This window comes from Aspergillus costaricaensis (genome assembly GCF_003184835.1).
Source record: "Aspergillus costaricaensis CBS 115574 unplaced genomic scaffold BO79scaffold_16, whole genome shotgun sequence".
In the NCBI taxonomy this organism is placed as follows: domain Eukaryota; kingdom Fungi; phylum Ascomycota; class Eurotiomycetes; order Eurotiales; family Aspergillaceae; genus Aspergillus; species Aspergillus costaricensis.
In genome coordinates this window covers 706,548-729,088 of record NW_020291816.1, presented here as the reverse complement: position 1 = coordinate 729,088, position 22,541 = coordinate 706,548, and the positions used below count along the sequence as shown (strand labels likewise).

The following is a 22,541-nucleotide window of genomic DNA, read 5'->3' as shown; positions in this document are numbered from 1 at the left end:
CGAGAAAGTTACTTTCAATTACCGTTACGTGACATACCACCTTGCAGACGGGTAATCTGCAATGACAGCTCTTACCATACCACTAGTTAAGCATACGGCTCCTACTCTAGCCGTGAGGGCTATTCCATATCGAGCAGATACGGTCATGTGACTATGAGCTTGGGAAACAGCCTATGACAGCTAAGTACTTCGTACTAACTACTAAGGCCACTAGTGACCTTCCAGGGCTCCCCCACCCCCCCGAGACTACTACCTTCTAGGGCACTACGGAGGCCGCTACGGGATGTAAGGCCCTAAAGTTAGGTACTAGAATACTATAGCAAGCCCAGATTTATAGTTGGAATCTGTAATTCTAGGAATACTCTCCTAGAGAGCCCTACCAAGAGAACCACCCCGGAGGCTACTAGGGCAACCACTAAGGTCCCTCCTCCCCCCAAGCCCTCCGAAGCTCCCCAAGAGTCCCCCCTGAGAGTCACTACCAGGGCCACTACTAAGACTAATACTCCCAGGGGCACCTCCAGAGGCACTATGGAGGGTGCTACCCAGGCAAGTACAACATATATAAACTTTCCTATGTTATGTACTATGATGGTTGTATGATAAACCTAATATGGCTTAGCTGCACTCCATATGAGATTCAATTCAATTCAATTCAATTCATATTCTTATACCTGATTGAGCCTGTTAAGTAAGATGCTAGCTATGCAGGTACTTCACTATTTAAAGCAGAAATATGATCCTGAATGTTGTCAAATCTTTTAAACTTACAGTTAACACTTAAGATAATATATACTGTAATATAGGAAGGTTATTATTATAATTAAATATAATTAAATATAATAAAAATAATACAAAGCAAAGTAAAAAGATAAATTAGTATTATAACTGATTAGTCAGTTACTTATAAGCTATTATCTTTTTATTCTTTATTTATATTCTGCTTTTAATATATTTATTTTTTTTAATATATATATTTTTCTTTATTAACTCACACAGGGTGTATATAAGATCTTTTATTTAATATTTTTAATATCTATTTTTATAGCCCGGAGGCCTATATATTTCTAACTTAAATTAAACTCTGGTTCAGGATTAAATTTAATTTAATTAAATTATCTGAGTAAATTTATCTATAATATAAATTTAATAATATAATAAATTACCTGCAGGTCTAATATAAATAAATTATATTTAATAATCTTATTTCTTAGATCTGTGTGTACAGTGATCTTGTTAAATATTTAATTATATAATTTTATAAAATAGAAACAGATTAAAAAAATATACTTAAAAATTTATAACTTCTTTCTACAGTTATATTAGTCACTCTTTTATATCTTGATTTTATAAAAAAAATATATAAGATTAATTTTTTATATATATATCTGTATTATCACAGATATATATATCTTAGATAAGCTTTTATAAAATTTTATTATTTTTTTATTAGAGATCTTAACTAGATGTCTGGTAAATATAATTATATATTTTATTTTCTATTATTTAGTTTATTTATTATTAAATTTATTATAAATAATTTTCTTAGCAGTAAATATAAGCTGGATTATTTATTATTCTAATCTAATTTTATATTTTATTATTTATTTTATTTTAAAATCTGTAATTTTATTTTCTTTAATCTTTATATATATAGAGATCTAGTAAATTATAAGATCTGTATCTTACAGAACTCTGAATCTGTTATAAATAATTTTTATATATAATTATTTAGAAAAATAGTCAGGGGCTTTTATTATCTAGATTATAGTCTAGCTGTTAATAAAAATATATATATTAAAATTATTTCTTGACAGAATACTTTTTATAAGAAAAAAAATTATCTTAATTTTTTTTAATTTAATTATATACACACTTGAATCTGTCTTAATATCTAGATATATTTTTTAAATTTGTCTAGTATAAATATTAATTATAAAAATTCTAATATTTCTATAATAATTACTGCTATTTATATATAAGATAATTAAAGTTAGTTATATATAATATATCTAGTTATACTTAATAAGCATAGTTTTATAAAATTAAATATTATATTAAATATACAGCTTCCAGAAGGCTAGTATAAATATTTTATAAGTTTTTTATATCTCTTTCTGCTGTGGGATAAAAGTAAAAACTATATTTTTTATTTATTTAAAAATTTTAAAAGGACTTATTTCTTTTAATTTAAATTTTTTTTTATTATATTAATAGTTTAGGCTACAGGATTAGATAATCTCTGGTTCTATCTGAATATATAAAATAGTTTCTTTAATTATTTACTGTATAAGCTATCTCATAAATAATAAATAAAGTTTAATATTAAGTATAGCTACCGCTGTGCTTTTAAATATTTTATTAATTAAAATAATTATATATTTTTAAATTCTAGTAAACTCTGCTTTTATATAGATTTATTATTTAGTAGAAATTTATCAGCTGGCTGGACTGTACTATATAATAATCTTATATAATAATTATAAAATTATAACTGTATAGTAGACTTATTATATAAGAATAATAAAGATATTTTATATAGAGTCTATAATATTCCAGAGAATTTTAAGATTTTTACTGGTTTTAATAACTACTTTAACTTAGTAAATATTAAATAAAAAAATCTTATTAAATTAAATATTAAGATAACAGACTGATTCAGAGAAATAAATAATAATTAACTCTAATTCTAAAAAAATAGGAATTATTACTAATAAACAGTTATAGTTTTCTTATTTATAGTATTTCCAGATATTAATTATTTTTAGTAATTTATCTAGTTTATTTAAATCAGGATCAGGGACGCGGGGGTTCCTAAAATAAATAAATTTAAATTTATTAAATATAAACTTAAAAGCGTGGCAGTATAATTATATATTAATTTTAATAAAGACTTATTCTAGCAGCTGTTTATTAGTAGTATAATTCCTAAAAATAATTAAGATTACTGTATTATCTACCTAGCTAAATATTTAAGACTTTTTTTTAGAAAATTATTTAGAGTAGTTACAGAGCAGGAAAATATTAAATAATAAAAATAATATAAATAAAATAAATAAATCTTATAAAATATTATTTAATATTAATAATAGCTTATTTAGATACTTCTATATTCTGAATTAAATTATATAATTATATAAAAATACTACCATCCATGGAATGAAGTAACTTAATTTAATTTATTAGAGATTATATAAAAAATATATATATAATATATAGTTATATACTTCTAACATATCTAATAAAAGTAAGTTTATAATATAATTTCTCCTCTAAATATTATAGATTCTGTTAAGGATTATCTAGATTATATAATTAATTAAAATATTTTTATAATCTTCTAAATACCTGTAAAGAAGTAAACTGTAGTTTTCTATTATTTATATAATATATATAATAATAATTAATTCTAGTATCTTGTCCAGGGTGTTGAGCAGTACTATAAATTTATATAATTTAAATAAATAAAAGTCTCAGGAGCCCTTCTTATAGAAAATTACTATAATTAATTTCTGGAAGTATTTAAGATTATATCTAATCTGTATACAGATATTAAAGATTATAATAAATATATTAATAAATATCTTTTTATTTATTAACACATACTATATATAATTAAAAATAATATTAATACTAGGTATCTTATCTGCCAGGATATATTTAATAATATTTTATATTTTCTAGCTTATAATTAAAGAAAATTTAATAATCTTAGACTCTTTAATTATATTAATATTAGATAAATTAATTTCAGGAAATTCTAGAAAAAAGATATACTAGAAAATCTTAATTTTTTATTTTATAATCTTTATATTACCAGATAGACTTTATAAAATTAAAATAATATTATTATCTCTATTTCTATTTTAGATTTAGTAAAAGATTTATCAGATATTACAGGACTTCTTTTTAATAATTCTATATATAATATTTTAATAGATTCTCTGTATTACTTATTTAATAATCTTTATTTTCTTATTTTTTATTATTATATATTTTTTCTACTTCTTATTTATTTATTTTTTTTTATATATATACCTTATCTTTCTTATTATTTTAATTATATTATAGTATTCTAGAATAAAGCCAGAATTAATTTATTTACTAAATTTAATCTATAGAATTAACTTTATAATAGTATACTGTATTATTTTTATAAAATAATTTATAATAATATTAATCTGAGCAGGAATAAGATCCCTATTTATATATTATTATAATTTTTTTTCTAGATTTATCTTTATAAACTCATGTATTTTCTTTATATTTAAAACTTTTTAATTTCTTCTTAAAGTTGGTTTTACTAATAATATATCTAGATTAATAATTATAGCTATCAGGAAATAATTAGAATTAATATAAATAATTAATATAATTTTATAGATAATTATACAGCTTATAAACTCAGAGATACTAAAAACTAAATTAATAATAATTTATTATCTTATATATTTCTAAATAATAATGCCTGGTTTAAACTAGAGATCTAGATTAATATTATCTATAAAAATTAATAAAAGATTTATTTTAAAATTAGATTTAACAGCTTCCCCGCCTTATATAAAATAATAAAGATTAAAATTATCTAGTATAAGCCAGTCTTTATCTTATAATTAATTCTTATTAGATAATATCAGATTTATTATAGTAATTATAATTATTTTATTATTATTATTATATATATTCAGCAAGTGTAGGGTCTAGTTATAATTATTATAGAAATAAAATTTCTGTATATTACATAAATATTTTATATATTATTATTTATTTTTATTAATTTTATTAAATATAAATATATACACCTGTACTTTACTATCTGTAGTAACTACTAAATATAATAATTAATAATTTTAAGCTAGATTATATATAATATTTAAAAAAGAATTCTCCCAAAATTTCTAAATAATAATAATATCTATTATAAGAATTTAGAAGTCCTACAGAAAATATACTATTATTTAATCTTTTAATTTATTCATATTATATTAAATAATCTATAAAAAGTTTTTATTTATTAAATATAATAAGAATATTCCTTAAATCATAGTATTTTATAAATTATTTATTATTTAAAGAGGCCTTCAGCTGGAGTATCTTTATATAATATTATTTTCTTAAATATATTATTATATTAGATTTATAACTATTACTAGGCGTCTTACTTAGTAATAATATTAATAAAATATATTTTATTTATTTTAATTAAAGCTAGAGTATCTATTATAAAATATTCAGACTATTATTATATTACTTTATTACTAGCTATATATCTTCTAGCTGTATATCAGGGTCTATAAAAATTTATATAAAAGCTGAAAGCTCAGAATTACTAAAAATATTAATATAAAGAATTCTTTTTATATATATAAATATAATACTGCTTATTCTCATAATTTATAATTTAATATATTATATAATTAGTATAGTTTAATCAGATTAGAAATTAAATTATAAGAATATAAGCTCTGTAATTTCTTCTATTATTAAAGATTTTATATTAATATCTATGATTTAGATATTTTTTTTTATATCTTTTCTTTTTTTTTTTTTTTCTCTTTTTTTTTCTCTTCTTCTTTTAATTTTATTTATTATTTTTATTATCTCATATACCTCCACAGGTGTTGGGTTTATATTATATTTAATTTTTTTAATAAAAAATATAATAGTATCTCCAGGATTATTACTCCTAGAAATATTATTTTATATTATTAGCTTACTTATTAATACTGTTCTTATTAATAAAAAAGCTGCTTAAAATTAGAAAAAAATAAAATAATATTAACTAGATAATTTTTTAGCCAGTTTAGCCAGGATCTATTATATTTTTTTCTTATAAATTAAATAATACTTATTTCTTATATAATATATATTTTTATAATTAATATATCTTAGTTCTTTCAGAGTCCTTGTTTATTAATATAAATATTTATAAATCTAATAATACTTTATACAGTATATACAAATAGGTTTATTTAAATAGATATTTTTTATATAACTATATTATTAATAATTATAATATTAATATATTTATATTATTTAATTATACTTAATTATAATCAGAAATTTTAAATTTTATAAAATCTTATACTTAATTACCATATTCATAATAACTGGAGAAATAAATTTAATAATTAAAGTTAATAATTTCTTTTTCTAGAGACCCTGGAAAGAAATTATTAATTAATTTATATATAAGATTTAGGTCTTATTACTTTAATAAAATATATTATTTATTAATAAAATCTTAATAATACTTTCTGACTATATTATATTTATTAATTTAATTTATATATTATAAACTATTATATTTTAGATTAAAATACAGATAACCATATTCTTCCAGAATTTATAAATTTATATAAAATATAAGCAGACAGTCTTTATTTCTATAGTAAAGTAGAAATTAAGACTTAAGTTATCTGACTTAAGTTGTTATACTATAATAAATTTTATAATAATTAGAAAGAAGAAAGCCTCAGCCTGGTAAATTTAAATATATATTTTTTTAATTTTTATAAAAATATTTTTTAAAAGTATCTAGTAATATCTAGTTATACTATCTGGATTATTAAATTTTATAATAATCTAAGTCTTCTTTATTAATTCTAAGAATAATATATCTATTAATACAGATTTTAATTATATTAAAGTAACTGGTAATATGCTCTCTTAAGTAATAATATTAATTTAATTATAAATATTAATAAAAAAAAAAAGATTAATAAATTCTTTAATATAATTTTTAATAAATAAAAATATTCTTCTATACTCTGGCATAATATTTTAATCTTTATATAAAAAGTCTTATATTTCTATTACTAGAATTATCCTGAAGAATTCTTCAGAAGATTAACTAGAAATTCCTGTATATTCTTAATATAATTAATAATTAGCTTTAATATCTAAGAATCTTTATTTCTTTCCAAATATTTTAGTAGTATATTTACATCATATTATAGATCTAAAGTATATTTCTAGAAATATTTTAATTTTCTTATAGATATAGCTAAACTAGACTAGTTAATTATCTTTAACACCATTATCAAGATAACTAATTAATATTGGTATTAATTGATAGCAATAAAAATAATAAGAAACTTATCAAAAGATGAGGCCTGTAGGGCCCTGGGTGGCGGCGTGATTTCAAAAATTTGATTCCTGCGCAAGTTGTTGTTTTCCACTCCATATGAGATATCCTGATAGTTTCTGAGGCCGCCACTTCCTTACATCTTAATTACCGAATATGGAAGGCACAACTACTTACCTACGCCCGCAGCATAGAATATAGTAAATAGTTACAGCTTATACTCCCACATCTACACCACACACTCTCTAAGAACAATCATCAATAACTACACAAACACACGCACACACACTCATTCATCTACCCAACCCAATCATACTATACACACTCACCCAATACAAACCATAAACCCTGCAACCGTGTCTTCCTCCACCACTACTAGTGCATCATACCACACAGCAGCAATGAACAACCTCGCCGTGATCCCCGCTATCCCCATTCTCCTCACCATCATCATCGCAATCATCCTCATCCCTATGCTCATCATAGCTGCCATCCCCACAGGGATCTTCCTCTTCTGTGTGGCCGTATGCGGCGTCATCGCGGTCGTCGTGTTCGCCCTGTTCTCGATGTTCTTCATCAGTCCAGTGATCCTGGTGGTGGCGGCTATAACGTGGTTCTTCGTCCTCACCTATCGAGCGTGCAGATTTGCCTTCACGGTTCTCTTTGGTCTCTTGGTTAATAGGTTGTGGCCTCCTGGTCCTTTGCCGAATGGGTGGGCTAACTGATTTGCTTTGGGCAGTTTTGGTTGAGAGATTTTTGTTGTTGGAGTTGGAGTTGGAGATTTGGGGAAGGGAGAGGGTAACGGATGGGAGAGAGGGTTTATAGAATGAAAGGGACTGGGTTTAAGGAATGGATTATGGGTATGATGGGTTTATATCATAGTTGTTACTAGCGATGGAGTTGGTTATGGTTTCCGGTCTCTGTCTTATTAATAAGAGTAGATTGTCCACACCAAAGGCAACGATAATATAATGTCTCTTACTATCGAACTCAGCCAAGAGGGAATATTAGGAATACGAATGATAACCCTCGTTCTTGGAGTTATATTAATGTTGCTTAAGCACTAGCCGTTTTCTTAGCACAAGCTATGATAATAATTGCTGTTGGTGGGTTCTGGTTCTCGATCATTACGCTGATCATATTCGGTGACTGTCCATAGGGTATTTGGTAGGAATTTGGGACTGATTGAAGGTGGTTGAATCAGTTCGGACTACAAACGGTTTAAATGAAGGCTGCCGTTGTCGTTTTTGTTACTGTTCTCATCATTATCATGCCATACAACATGTACTTGACTGGAACAGTAATAGAGAAGTTCGCAGAATATCTTCAACGAACATAGTAATGTTGAATTACGTAAATAGCTAATGCGTTTCTGCCCATTTCACCCATCGGCGAATACAATCGTCAACCCGTTTCAGGGACGTCTTCTCTGCCGTGATCTCAAACCACTCGCGATGTTCCCTTCCGCAGTCCGGACATTTCCCTAGGTCGCGGATCCGCACGTCTCCTAGCTCCAGATGAATGAGCCGTTCCACGCGGTGGACATGGGGTACTTTGCGTCCCGGGACAAGAGTTGCAGTACTGTCATCATTGCTGCGGCCGTGTCGAGATGGCGATGGTTGCGGGGTGGAGGGCGTGTAAGGGTAGTATCGGATCAACGTGAGATGGTGGCCGCATTGTCGGCTCCACTCATTGAGTCGTCGCTGCACATTGTTAGCACGCCCGATCTTTAAACGGAGCGTGCCGGGGCTGTCATGAGTTGGTGCAGATGCCAAGGCATTGAGATCGCGGGCGGTTCGAATCGCATCGCTTACGCGGCGGTCACGTCCTGGGGAGGATGTTGGCGGCATGAGGTTCGAGGCTACCTCTGAAGAAGGCAGCTCTTTGGATTCAGATGTCGACGGTGTCATCCAGAACATGTAGATATAGCCTGGCTCGTCGGCTTCCGAGATAGGCTTGGCCAGTTCTGCGGTGAGGTTGGAGGTCGTCTCCGGCGCAAGGCCAGATGGAATCCAAGAGAGAATGTCGTCGTCGGTTCCTGAAGAGGAAGAGCCAGGTTTACTGGGTCGAACAGGAACCTGGTGGGGAGAAAGGGATGGGGTTGGTGTTGACAGCTTCCCAGCAGGGGCTTGTTGCATCTCCGTTGGAGCATTGACCGGCCGCGACGGCCGAATGTCTTCCTCCTCGATTACCTCGAAGCAGCAGCATATCGTACGTCTGGTCCGCTTCTTTGGTGCTGGTTTCCGCTGTCTGCGCCGCTTGTCTGAAGTCCCTGCATCGTTAAGATCCATCAACCCTAACCGCTCCATTAAAGTGTCGATACTGCCACGGGGCCTCAATCGCGAAGGGTTGGCCCCGCTGTTCGTCTGCGGAACCGACGCTGCCTGATCTTTGTGCTGCCAGCAGTACATCGCAGATAGGTCGGTCTGTTGTGATTTTGAAGCCGGTGTATCTGATGGCGATGGAGACGCCAGGGCCCGGCGACATGGCCGCCCATTGGAGGTGACACCGCGACAAGTTGTGGCCGGATCAAGCGAGTCCGTGCGACCCAATACAGCTTCTGGAGTATTTGCAATAATAGGCATGGGGGGCGATTATGCAGTGCTTCAACAAGTGTAGGTAGAATGGAGTAAGCGTGGAAAAGAACAGGCAAGAAAGAGCGCGGCAATATCACCAGGCATGTTTAAAAGCAGACCAGCGGCAGAATTCCGAGGTTGAAGGGCTTTATTTGCCCATGGGCTAAGGGGCAGAGACCCACATCGCGTTATATTCATAGCCGATCAAGCTAAATTAGTAGCATCTGGCGAAAAATCGAGGCGACACCTGAAACCGATGCCCCATACGGAGTAAAGTGTCGTGCTGCCCCTTACTTTGTAGGGCCAAGCATGCACCGCCTCTGTGGCTGAGGGAAAGAGGCTGACTGCCAGGTCATCATGTCTGCGCAACTTGCATCAGTTCCACGGCCATGGTCCTATGGGGGTTTCACACATACACATGAGCAGCGCTTGTTGTCGTTTCGGGTGGCGATTCACTGCATCATTCCCATTACAGCCTGCCTCACTTTGGACTTATAGAATAATCATCATTTTTCTTTTTTTTGGTCTGGTTTACTCGGGTTGATCCAATGCTAGCGACTTGACTGTATTCCTCCCCTGCCTGTCCACATACTGTTCCAAACCTGAGCCAGATAACGTTAATATCTACCCAACGTAGTCGAAACTCACTCCCCGACATTTGACCCAGAACGTGCGTATCAACTGACTAGTTGGCGCTCTGGCACCCCTTGCCGCTAGCAGTGACGCAAGGAAGCGTTGCCTGTCCTCGGGCGACGTAGACGCGCCTTGATGTTGATTGGAAGCGTCATTGCTACCTAGATCAGCCAGCGCTGCAGCGAGGTGGGGGCGCGCAGCCCCTTGCTGTTTGAAGATGAGCTTTCGAAGCACCTCACAGAGATGCTCGAGGTCCGACCGCGCGCATCGCCCGGCCACCTGAGTGATCAGGATACGACAAAGGGCTGGAAGACACTGCATGATGGCAGTTTGAATAGACCCACCGTCGTTTGGAAGCGTTAGCACATTCACCCAGAACTGCGAGGCAGAGCGGAGCGGAAGTGGTTCAGGCCCTCGCAATGAGAGGAGAGTAAAATTCAAGACAGCTTCAAGGACTGACGGCCGTTGAAGCTCACCCCCATTGGAAGAAGGAATTTGGCTGGCTTCTTGGGGCGGCGTCGTGAGTGCAAATAGGAAAGGGTGATATTTGGGGAGTAAGCGTGTGAGGAAGTCGATCCCACTGTTGGCGACTTCGGGGTCATAGTACTCAGGTTTCTCATGCATCCAACAGAAAGTGTCATACACGTGCACGATCAGCGCAACCGTTTCGTCACGGATTCGCTGACAGTGTGAGCTATGAGATGCAAGGAAAGATGAAGCTGTACCCATCACGATGTCGGTACCAACACTGCCTAGAGGTATGCTCTTGACAAAGTTGACAGTCACCATTGGTGGGAAGACATATGGTCCCGTACTTTCGATATAACCAGCCTTCAAAATGTCGCATGCGGCTTCAATTATGGTCACATCGACAGGGAAATCGGTGATGAGCAGCTGCATGCATTGCATGATCAGGTTCTGAGACACGGCGCCACTGCCCGTATTCCAGAATGTCGGAGGGTAGGGGTCACCATCTCCATGGTCGTTCGACTCCAAATTCACCTCACCATCGGTTCTCAAACCCTTGCCAATACTTGCGACGCAGCGCAGCACAAACTGGCCACGGGTCTGAGCCTGCTCCACTAAGCCACCAACCGCCTCATCACGGGCCGCCTCTGCCTGCCCGTGGAAGAACCGGAGAATTCGTTCAATGACTTGTGACTTTGCTTCGTCCGTAGGCAAAGTCTGGATGATGGCGGCGATTCCTTCTAACACCTTTTCCATGGTATGAGTAGTGGCCGTGGGTTTGAAGCGGAAATGTTCGAATTGGTCAATGAAGGCTGGCAGTTCTGAGGTTAGCGCGTTGCGGCATGATTTACAAAGATATGCAATCGACTTGGATGCTGTTGGCGCACACGAGCTAACATCGAGAGACGCGAACAGAAAGGTAAGGACGCGAGGTAGCAAGGCATGTGTGCGTTCAAAGTACGACTGATACTTTCCCAGCATGTCCACCAAGGTCTGACGTGGTTTGTCTGGGATTAGCACTCCATTTCCTTCGCACAGGCGAGCGAATTCGTCACAGAAGAAGATCGAATTGAGACACTCGTCAGCGTGTTGGTTTTCATCGACAGCCTCCGAAAGCTGAGCGATGCAGAAAATCGCAGCCTCAAACGTGCGCCATTCCTGCTGTATCAGTGATATTCTTGCTCGTTCTTGGAAGACCCGGACAAGCTCCACTCCCAACATTGGGTAAATGGCTAGGAGGAAGTCGCACACATCACGCCGAAACGAACCAAACTCGCTACGGTCATCATCACCCCAACCTTGCAGCTCTTCTGGGCTAGGAAACTTTAGTTTTTCAAAGCAGTCCAAAGCCGCTTCGGCCAGATTCCTTTTAGCAGGCTCAAGACTCGTTTGATCTTCCGAGTCCGAATATATATCCTGGAGGTCGTCGGCGACTTCTGTCCACCACTCAAGAACAAGCGGCGAGGCCGGATCGTCCACCGCTGCATAGCCAGGAGCCTTGAACAGCGTGTGTAGAAGAGTGAGCATTTTAGCATGCTGTGGGTCTAATTGTTTGGTCATGAGGTCTCTCTGCTTCAACGTTGCATAAGCCAATAGGAGATCCAAGAACGTCATATTCTCGTCCTCAAAATCCGCCTCAATAAGTGACGCGACGTGCGCAGCCCCAAAATCACTGACAACATACTCCATAATAGCAGTAAGATGATCCTGGGTAAAGATACTGTCACGCCAGTCTACCAGCTCGACCACAACCTGTGTTGCAGATTTTGCAAGTCCAGGTATTTTCATGCTCTGAATGATGTAAGCCGTCGTAGAGGCCAGGTCCAAGACAGACAACGAATCACGCAACTGGATTGCGCTCCGTACATTCATCCACGCCTGATATCGGGTCAGATACAAGGTGCAACTGAGAATCTAATAAAGTTCGAGAAACGAAACCTACTTGATATGAGTTGATAGCTTCCGTGCCCAGGGCCTCATCTGATACCGGAATCCCAGAGGCGTGCTGCTGCATAATATGAGAAAGAACATAGTCAACGACAGCAAATGCGTCCTTGACATTTACGTATGTATGGTGTTCCTCTCTGCTTCGTCGTGGTTCTGAACTCCATCGGTGAATCTCCTCGGCGAGGATATTGGAGAAGTAGAGCAATGAGGTTACATGCCGCTCGGACATAGCAGGGAGCACCGCACCCTGCAAATCAATGGACTTGCAGTGCTCTTCTGAGACATGCTTCCCGTTTGCAAGTGATGCTGCCAGGTTACAGAGTGCTCTGGACCAGGGAGCGTTGGGCTTCAGGAATATGGTTGCGAGGCTTGAAGCCAACTTCCGTATGACCAAGGGCCGCTCGCCCCCATTAACGAGAAAGACATAATGATCTATCAGTCGCCCTAGAAGTTCCTGAGCCTCCTCAGGACTTAGACTTTGCCTGGATGAATCGTCTGTTAGCCACGGTCACTGGTGGAAATTGGGGCTCGTACGGAACGAACCAATCATGATTAATCTTGACCGTGAACGTCAAAGCACCAAAGAACCTTAAGTCTGTGCTGGCCTCACTGAGAAGCTGATTGGCAATTAGCCATGCTTGGGGACTTTTTTGAAGACTCTGCAGGTGCTCTTGGATGGCTTTGATCTTGGCGGGGTTCCCAGTATTCCCCGGATCATAAAGTTGGGACACGAGCTAGAAATAACTGTCTTAGTGATCATTCGATTCATATGGAGACATCAAGCAGCGAACATACCGATTTGGCCTCATTGATGAGGAGTTGCGCGTCTATGGCTTGGCCTGGGATGTCCACAGACATGGCCGAAACAATGAGGGCCTTGTTTAGGCTGGGGGAACTGTCACTGGCACAATATAGATTGGTGAGAGATGGTGAAAGGGGAGTCACGTGTTGATAATGCTATCACGAAAGTAGCAGGCGGTAAGCAGAAGAGGAAGGTGGGGGTGGGTGTGAGACAGCAACAAGAGAAAGGAATACCAGAGCTATAGTGGGCTGGTGTGAATAATAATGAGATCCAAGGTAATGGGGCAACAGTTTGGTTCACACTGATGAATTGGGTTAGTACCAATTAGTGTAGTCATTCACTTAGATAACTAGTTATCAACTGTGGTGTGGTGTCATAGCTTCACCACTAGATTCGGCTGATCATACAGCGACTGAAAAATAGAAAAATATAAAATTACCGCAACAGACAAAGCTGCTCAGTTTTAGACGAGTAAGGTCAGCAACAGACCGAGCGACATGTAGGGATAGTCATCTCGAGTGGACTAGTTATGACTGACTCTTTGATATTTCAACTATTCCCTACCAGGTTTCCAGGTGTGTTGAGGCCTAATAACCCAGCTAGCTAGCTCGACCTATCACCGGGACCTATCTACCCGACCGGAATGGATGGCGAGATTAATGACGGTAATGAATGGTAACTTCCGTCTCCTTACCAGCCGTGGCAATTATTATTATTACTTGCTACTACGGTGCCAGTAGTGATTGTTGCCAGTAGTAACTCCGTCCCACCGCCCACCAAACCCGGAGCTCCAACGGACAGCTCTTGGGAAATACCCACTTCCGCGTTTCTCCCACGTCTCAATGCTCGGCTACTGCTGCTGCTAGTCTACTTTGTACTGCTATTGTGCTTATCGTTCTTCTAAGTCGTCGCTTTCTCCACGTCAAATCTTTTCCAGCTTCAATTTTACCTGCGCACACGACCTCCCTGTTGGAAATTCCAGCTATAACTAGCTTGGTGCCCCTCCCCACCTTTCCTCCGCCTTCCCCCCCCCTCCCTCCGTCCCCCTCTACCTTGGCCCTTGCTTGCTCCGTGCAACCTTGAGAGCTGTGTTCTTGGGAGTCTTTGGATCCAAGGCCACCTTCTGCTCGGAAACCTGCAGCTTCTTCTTGCACATCCTTGCCAGTCGATGATCTTTTCTCACCCTCCAATCCGCCTTGCTTGGACTTCAGCTTTCCAATCGGCTCGCAAGTTACCCCTACCCCGTTCAAGGCTCTTCTCCAGCTCCGCCCCGCGCTTCATCATCGATATGGAGACTGTGGACACGTCAGAACGCCTGGCCAGGTTAAGGCAGTTGATGCAGGAGCGTAAGGTGGACGTTTACAGTATGGCATCAATGAACCCTGTTCACTGTCCTTCTCGTTGGAAATCATATACTCACTGAAGCCAAAGTCGTTCCTTCGGAAGACAGTCATCAGTCCGAATACATTGCTCCATGTGACGGCCGCCGAGGTTAGAATCCCGCCTTCCGCAGTTTCCTAATTCGGATATCATTCGCATTTGCGCCTTGTCTCCCTCGCCATGTAACTTACGCTTTGCTTTCTTCCGATAGAATTCATCTCGGGTTTCTCCGGATCGGCAGGAACTGCTATTGTTTCCATGACCAAGGCGGCACTATCGACAGATGGCCGCTACTTCAACCAGGCTTCGAAGCAGCTGGACAGCAATTGGGCGCTTCTGAAGCGAGGCGTTGAGGGATTCCCGACATGGCAGGAATGGTATTGGAAACCAACCATCAGACACATAGGATCGCAAACTGAATTGGGTATAGGACTACAGAACAAGCCGAGGGAGGAAAGGTCGTTGGAGTCGATCCAGCTCTGGTTACACCTGGTAAGCAACGTCACGGACCTTATGGCGAAAATCGATCCAAACGCTAAGATCTTGTAGCGGGCGCCCGTAGTCTCTCGGAAACCCTCAAGAAGAATGGCTCATCACTCGTGGGCGTCGAACAGAACCTGGTTGACTTGGTTTGGGGTAAAGACCGACCGGCCCCTCCAAGGGAAGCGGTGAGAGTGCACCCTGCGCAGTATGCGGGCAAGAGCTTCCAGGAGAAAATTGGCGACCTGCGCAAGGAGTTGGAAAACAAGAAAGCGGCTGGGATTGTTATCTGTATGCTATGTTGCTTTCCAAACCTGCATTGTGTTGCTGCTAACGAATACAATAGCGATGCTTGATGAGATCGCGTGGCTGTTCAACCTGAGAGGCACCGAGTAAGTGTTTAGCTCTAGAGTTCGCCCTTTGGTTCGTGCTAATGGTTTTCAGTATTCCATACAACCCAGTGTTCTTTTCATACGCCCTTATAACCCCTACTACCGTCGATCTCTACGTTGACGAGGACAAGTTAACACCGGAAGTGAAAGCTCATCTAGGCCAGGATGTCGTCATCAAGCCGTATGACTCTATCTTCGCAGATGCCAAAGCGCTTAGCGAGGCGCGAAAGCAAGATGCGACGGGAGCGGCCCCCAAGTTCCTGCTGTCAAACAAGGCTTCTTGGGCTCTCAGCCTTAGCCTGGGAGGTGAAGAGCAGGTTGAGGAGGTCCGTAGCCCTATTGCCGATGCCAAAGCCGTTAAGAATGATGTGGAACTCGCGGGAATGCGCGCTTGCCACGTTCGTGATGGTGCGGCCTTGATCGAATATTTCGCTTGGCTCGAGAACGAGTTGATCAACAAGAAAACTACCTTGGATGAAGTTGATGCGGCAGACAAACTGGAACAGATCAGGTCCAAGCATGATCTGTATGCTGGCTTGTCCTTCGATACTATCTCCTCCACAGGCCCGAATGGAGCAGTGATCCATTATAAGCCAGAGAAAGGAAGTTGTTCCATTATCGACCCAACAGCCATTTACCTTTGCGATTCCGGTGCCCAGTATCTGGATGGCACCACTGATGTCACCCGGACGTTCCATTTCGGAAAACCCACCGAACTGGAAAAGAAAGCTTTCACGCTGGTGCTCAAAGGTCTCATTTCTATCGACACTGCTGTCTTCCCCAAGGGTACTAGTGGATTTGCGCTTGATGCTCTCGCTAGACAATTCCTGTGGAAGGAAGGCCTCGACTACCTCCACGGAACAGGCCACGGTATCGGCTCTTATCTGGTCAGCACTACAAAACAGAGCTCCCCGCTTATGCCTGTCACCATTTAGCTAACAGTATCGACAGAATGTGCACGAGGGACCCATGGGTATCGGCACTCGTGTCCAGTATACTGAGGTTCCCATTGCCGCGGGCAACGTTATTTCTGACGGTAAGGATAGTTGGGATACAGATACAAGGCCGCTTGCTAACAGCACCAGAACCCGGATTCTATGAGGACGGAAAATTCGGCATCCGTATTGAGAGTACGTTTCTCATTTCTCCAAAGCAAACCCCCACCTCATTCGCGACTGTCCTACAATGATTGGCTTTGACTAATGCTATACTCAGATGTTATCATGGCGCGTGAAGTGCAAACGACTCATAAGTTCGGTGAAAAACCATGGCTGGGATTCGAGCACGTCACCATGGCTCCACTGGGCCGCAATTTGATTAACGCATCCCTTCTCAGTGAGCATGAGATCAAATGGGTCAATGACTATCATGCAGAGGTGTGGGAGAAGACTCACCGCTTCTTCGAAAACGACGACTACACACGCAGTTGGCTCCAGCGCGAGACCCAGCCTATATCCAAATAGACTGGTTCGACAGACCGTGAGAAACAGCGACCAGCACGAAGATTGAAGGGCGTCTTATGCTGTTGGTAATACATATGCTCTCGTCTCTCTTCCGCTACTAGGCTTGATAGATGCGTTGGAGAACAAGCATACATAATCATGTATCTAAACCGTTGGGCAAGCCCGTTTTGTCTTAGAAATTACCAAGTCCAAAGAAAACCTCATGAGGGCAAGTATTAAGGCTTCGTGGCATGGAGCCCATGTGATGATCGCCTGCAGCATTCTTGATTATTCGTTGCCTAATGCCTTGTAAACTCCGACTGGCATTCTATGAGAGAAGGATGACTTTTCGTATAAATACCGACTGGATCTCTTCCCAGCCAACTATGCAAAGTCCCAGGAGAGAACACGTTCACTTTATCGAGATAAGATGAATGCTTACCTGAGTCCCATAAAGGTGGGTCACAAACCTCCATGATGTCGAGGGACATTAGCGCCCGCTAACAAGCCAATCACTGTAAGTGGCTGTACTGCTGCCATGCGAGGTAGATACATCCAGCACGTACATAGATACTTGGGCATTAGCTACCTGAATTGCTCTCCATAAGAGAAAAGATTTTGTGATACCCAGAAGTTAAGAAGAAGAAGATGAAGTACGGTATGGATTAACAAGAACATATGGCTCGGATGGACTGTAGTAACCATGACCAGGCGGATGCGCGTTGAGAGGACTTTGGGTAACACGTGCTCAATTGTATGACGTGCATTAGGCAAAGTATACATGCTTCCCTTTGCTTCAAAATCATTACCTACATACTTATGAGACAAAACGAATATAGAAAGATTCATTGTTTCTGTAATCTTGTCAGGCTTGCTTAGTGCGGAGTATACCATAGAACAAGCAAGGCGGTAAAGGTTAAGACCGCCAACCCCAAACTGCCGCTCCTATCTACAAGCTGACACCTTCTCCGCATAGCATCCCCGACCTAACGTTCATTTTATTGTTTCCCCCCTCCGCAGTTGGAACTGGCGTCGTTTCCTCTCTAAAGTTGAATTCAACCCAGGCGATCATGCTAGTATTGTTTCTAGCTTGAATCATTGCGGCAACAACATTACATGATTATAACTTCACCTAGGGTTTCAAAACAGCCCGTTACCTTCGCTTCACCAGCAAAGCCCCAACTCTCAGTTATCAGCTTCCCCACGAATTAGCCTCCGACGAAGACAATTCTCTGGTATGAGTGGCAGTAATCCTTACGCAAACGGATACGGATATTCCGATACCAGCCGCTATGACCGCGGTGATGGTGGATACGGCGGAAGCAGTAGCAGCCTTGGGATGAACGGTTACGGAGGAGGCAGTGCGGAGAGAGAGCGTCGCCCAGGTGGGTACGGTGGCTTCTATCCAGAGCCTTCATCATCTTCCTTGTCACCGGGACAGTCACCCGAACGACGACGGGAAAGACGGGAAAGAGATGGTGATCACTCATCGTCGCGATCGCGCACAAGGGACGGAGAGGCTGATAGGAGGGCACTCGGTTCTCGAGATGGTCGCCCTCGCGGAGATAATAGCTGGTTAGGAAATAATAGCAGCGGCGAGAATGTACCCGGTCATGCGGCAGGTCCCCAGGCCATCGAAGGTTCGGATTGTACCTCTTCTTCCTCTTACTTTTTGCCAGGGGAGGTTTGATTGAGCAGAAGCATGCTAACACTACTGGCTCCCGTCACAGACGTACTGCAAATGGTTCAAAGAGAATGGGACTTTGTGGCCTCCGAAAACTGTGTGCCTGTGCAAGTCGCTTTGCAGCTGATGGATACCAGTACCTTGGGAAAAGCCGATCGCGAGCCGGATTTTATAAGAATCAATGATAAAATCCAGAGGACATTGAAGTCCGTTGTCAATGGTAAGCCACCAAACCCCTCAACTGCCTTCACACGATGCTGAATTACCCAGAACATCACCAGGGCTTCAATAGTTCCATTGGTACTTATCATAAGATCCAGTCAAGCATACAGAGCTCACAAAGCCGAGTCCGCACATTGAAGATCTCGCTGGAAGAGGCAAAATCCGGATTGTTGTCGACTAAGCCCGAATTAAAGGGGTTAGCTACGTCGTCACAGAAATATGACGACATTATTCAATTATTCAGCCAGATACAAGAGATTCAATCTCTGCCCGAAAGGCTAGAGTCGCGAATATCGGACAAACGATTCCTTGCGGCTGTGGAGGTATTGCATAACGCTTTGCGGCTGTTGCGGCGCTCTGAACTCGAGAATATTGGAGCTCTCGCAGATATTCGCGCCTACTTTGGAAACCAAGAAGCATCTCTTACAGACATTCTGATAGAGGAGCTGCACGATCACCTCTACCTCAAATCTCCCTACTGTTCAGGCCGCTGGAAACCACCAGCTGCTGATGGTGAAGGAAATGGAGCCCACCCATCCAGCTGGACCGGAACAAGCTCATGGGAGAGACCTGTTTATGCATTTCTTGGGAAGTTGGACGCATCCACGCCTATGGTCGAAGACGCTTCGCGAAACCCGGAGGCCGATACATTCTACTACATACAATTGCTGATCGAAGCGCTGAACAAGATGGGCCATTTGGACATCGCAGTTGATAGGATAGAGCAACGCCTGCCTGTTGAACTGTTTGCCGTTGTTGATAAAACCAACGCCGAGATTGATGCAAGGTATCCAAACAACACCCGCGGCTTTGCCTCACAAGACAGCAAGTCAAGTTTGCCGACAGATATAATCGAAAAACGTGGTCACGTGCTATCGGAGTTTCTTTGGACCTTGTATGCTAAATTTGAGGCTATTGCTGAAGGTCATCGTGTTGTTCATGATGTTATTGCGGCTATAGTGGAACGCGAGGGTATACCAAAGGGAAGTGCGCTCGCGGGTGGGTTCAAGGAACTTTGGAAGCTTTATCAAAGTGAGGTGCGTGAATGGACTCTGCTGTGGGCTTTTTCGTCTGTCTTTCTAACACTAAATAATCAAGATCCGGTCCCTCATGCATGACTACCTGGCAACGGATGGAGAATCATCATTCCGGCCCCGGCACGAAGAGGCTGAAGCGAAACGACAACTCTATACAGGGCAGAGAGATAAGAACAAGGTGCGTGCGATGACGAAGACGTGCCTATTTATTTGCTCACTAGCCACAGAAAATGTTCAAATTGTCCGAAACGGACCATACTTCCGAAATACAAGCCGAGCAAAATGAGTTGGACGAGATTCTCAGGTCTTCGGTTCCTGGCTTGGTCACCAAATCAAGCCAGAAAGCCGCCGTCATCGATGCATCCGACACCAGACAAGGAAACTCGGGAACTGGGCATAAGATCCTCATAGAGCCAAGCGTCTTCAACATGAGCCTCCTTCTTCCTCCTTCGCTATCATTTATTCAGCGACTGAAGGAGATTGTACCCGTGGATTCCGACATTGCCATGAGTACATTGACTTCTTTCCTAGATGACTTCTTGGTCAACGTGTTCCTCCCTCAGCTAGACGAAACTGTGACGGACCTCTGCACTCTTAGCTTTATCTCGCCGGATGCTTTCACGGAGGACCCTCACTGGTCTGGGGTCTCTCCCCGGCCGGTTTTCAGGGTAATTGAAATCCTAAGCAACTCTTTACATATTGCTAACAGCTGGTCGCGCAGGGTACGGTCAAATTTATGATGATTATTCGAGAATTCAGTAAAATGCTATCCAGCATCCCACATGATCAAGCTTTCACACAGCTACTCCTTTCGCAAATTGTGACTTACTACGACAAGTGTTGTGGATGGTACAAAGGTGAGACATCCGTGGCCAGCATCCTTGTTTCATTCTTCTAATTTGCAACGTTCAGCGATCGTGACCAAAACATCTCCCCGAGACAATGGAGAAGTCCGACTCAAGGCTGCCGCGCGTCATGCGGAATCAGGCGACGTTCATGACATTATCACGGAATTATGGAACGGATTGACCGAGAACAAGCGGGAGCTCGTAGACAAGGTAGCTAACAAAGTCCCCCTGCCATTCCATCCTATCAAAGGCCTATGGTAAGCCTTTTTCTTGGAAAGCTCGAGTTGACATCATCAGGAAACCGACATCCTTATCAATTCGACGAATGAGGTTCCATTGGAGCCATACGACATCATATCTGACCCCAAGACAGTCGTATCCTTGTCGCTTCTTTTCAACAGCATGGTTAGTTGAGACGATCCAAGTCCAGCGTTTTTCAATCACAAAAGCTAATTAGTACAGCAATGGTTCGCAAGCCATCTTGCTCAGTTACGTCAAATCACACAACCAGCCTCCGACTCGCGACAGGCTGAGTCCCGACCAGCCAATCGCCGCTGGACTCTGATTGGTGCCATGAAACCGAAGTGCGAGGACATCAATCAACCAGTTTATCTTCCTTTGAACCAAGAGACAGCGACTGTGTTTGATACTACTCTTCAGTCTCTCCGCGATCTTGCATGCACTGCTCTCTTCGCCCTGCATGTCGACATCCGTTGCGGCATCATCCATATGCTGAAGCGGACAATGGAAGGGCCCAAGCCCCGGAACATACGAAGCTCGGAACCCGCTACGCCTTCCCCAAGCTCGCTCGCCAATTGGTGGCACATTCTCTCAAACCAACCAACTGCTGCGTCTCCTACAGTGCTTGAGCTGAACAATGACTTGATCGCGTTTGACACCAACATCTCGTCTTACCTAGGACCACCTGAGCGATGGTTCATCACGTCTGGGCTTGCTCGATTCATCGACCGTACTTTCGTCGCGAATACCTGTCATATTGGGGCTATGAACGAAAATGGCGCGCTCCGACTGCAGCTAGACGTGCTAGTGCTGCAACAGAATCTGAAGAACATCATCATAGACCCAACAGATGATGGACGGAAAGATGACAGTCCTAACTCACAGCAGAACAGTGAGCACACCGAGGTAGTTGCTTTGCCTCGTAGCGCTAAATTCCTCGATTGGTTCCTGGAAGGTGCGGAGAAAGCCTTAGACTACGCAAAGGATGAGAAGGAATCGTTCGCAACCCACGGAGACCAAGCGCTGGCCGCTGGTAATGGCGAACCGTTCACGTACGACGAACTCAAGGTCCTCATTGACCTTTGCTTCTCAGACATTCTACTAGGCCCCCGAGGTGCAGAGAATCGGGAGGAGTTCATGGCAGCAAAGAAAGCCAGCGCCGATGCGCTCTTGAGGTTAAACGAGGTGATGTGGGATTCCAAGTGACGGATAGATTATATGCGGCTTCAAACCAGGACTGTGCTGGAGACACAGCCCGCAATGGAGGCCATGCCTGGACGCTTGTGGTCATCCGATTGAAGACCGT

At 40.3% G+C, this 22,541-nt stretch overlaps 4 protein-coding genes across 4 annotated transcripts; 2 read left to right on the top strand and 2 right to left on the bottom strand.

Moving 5' to 3' along the window:
• Positions 1-7,485: 7,485 nt before the first annotated feature.
• BO79DRAFT_148180 (seipin co-factor family protein) lies at positions 7,486-7,809 on the top strand (the record flags this gene model as incomplete). Its single annotated transcript, XM_025678534.1, has 1 exon — positions 7,486-7,809. The coding sequence occupies one exon, from the start codon at positions 7,486-7,488 to the stop codon at positions 7,807-7,809; it is 324 nt and encodes a 107-aa protein (XP_025539537.1).
• A 530-nt stretch (positions 7,810-8,339) lies between these two features.
• Positions 8,340-10,134, bottom strand: BO79DRAFT_17633 (uncharacterized protein). The gene is made up of 2 exons (XM_025679850.1): positions 10,077-10,134; positions 8,340-10,021 (listed from the first exon to the last, which is right to left on the bottom strand). Exon 2 carries the CDS (start codon positions 9,667-9,669, stop codon positions 8,446-8,448), a length of 1,224 nt encoding a protein of 407 aa, XP_025539536.1. The 5' UTR covers positions 9,670-10,021; positions 10,077-10,134; the 3' UTR covers positions 8,340-8,445.
• A 10-nt stretch (positions 10,135-10,144) lies between these two features.
• Positions 10,145-13,666, bottom strand: BO79DRAFT_195301 (putative importin 13). The gene is made up of 4 exons (XM_025681127.1): positions 13,504-13,666; positions 13,252-13,442; positions 12,704-13,190; positions 10,145-12,639 (listed from the first exon to the last, which is right to left on the bottom strand). The coding sequence occupies exons 1-4, from the start codon at positions 13,564-13,566 to the stop codon at positions 10,285-10,287; spliced, it is 3,096 nt and encodes a 1,031-aa protein (XP_025539535.1). The 5' UTR covers positions 13,567-13,666; the 3' UTR covers positions 10,145-10,284.
• Positions 13,667-14,798: 1,132 nt separating this feature from the next.
• BO79DRAFT_148364 (uncharacterized protein) lies at positions 14,799-22,441 on the top strand (the record flags this gene model as incomplete). The annotated part of the gene is made up of 19 exons (XM_025678541.1): positions 14,799-14,874; positions 14,942-15,001; positions 15,102-15,267; positions 15,321-15,382; positions 15,440-15,661; positions 15,717-15,762; positions 15,815-16,649; positions 16,714-16,798; positions 16,848-16,892; positions 16,978-17,140; positions 18,429-18,844; positions 18,935-19,108; positions 19,159-20,147; positions 20,209-20,325; positions 20,375-20,815; positions 20,869-21,004; positions 21,060-21,205; positions 21,293-21,400; positions 21,458-22,441. 19 exons carry the CDS (start codon positions 14,799-14,801, stop codon positions 22,439-22,441), a joined length of 5,271 nt encoding a protein of 1,756 aa, XP_025539534.1.
• Between the last annotated feature and the right edge of the window lie 100 nt (positions 22,442-22,541).

What these genes read in the sequence shown, in the direction of transcription:
- BO79DRAFT_17633 (XM_025679850.1), bottom strand. Translation starts at nt 9,669, where the DNA reads ATGCCTATTATTGCAAATACTCCAGAAGCTGTATTGGGTCGCACGGAC.
- BO79DRAFT_195301 (XM_025681127.1), bottom strand. Translation starts at nt 13,566, where the DNA reads ATGTCTGTGGACATCCCAGGCCAAGCCATAGACGCGCAACTCCTCATC. An exon ending in GTCAAGATTAATCATGATTG is followed by an intron (nt 13,191 to 13,251) that starts GTTCGTTCCGTA and finishes CGATTCATCCAG; the next exon opens with GCAAAGTCTAAGTCCTGAGG. An exon ending in AAGCTATCAACTCATATCAA is followed by an intron (nt 12,640 to 12,703) that starts GTAGGTTTCGTT and finishes ACCCGATATCAG; the next exon opens with GCGTGGATGAATGTACGGAG.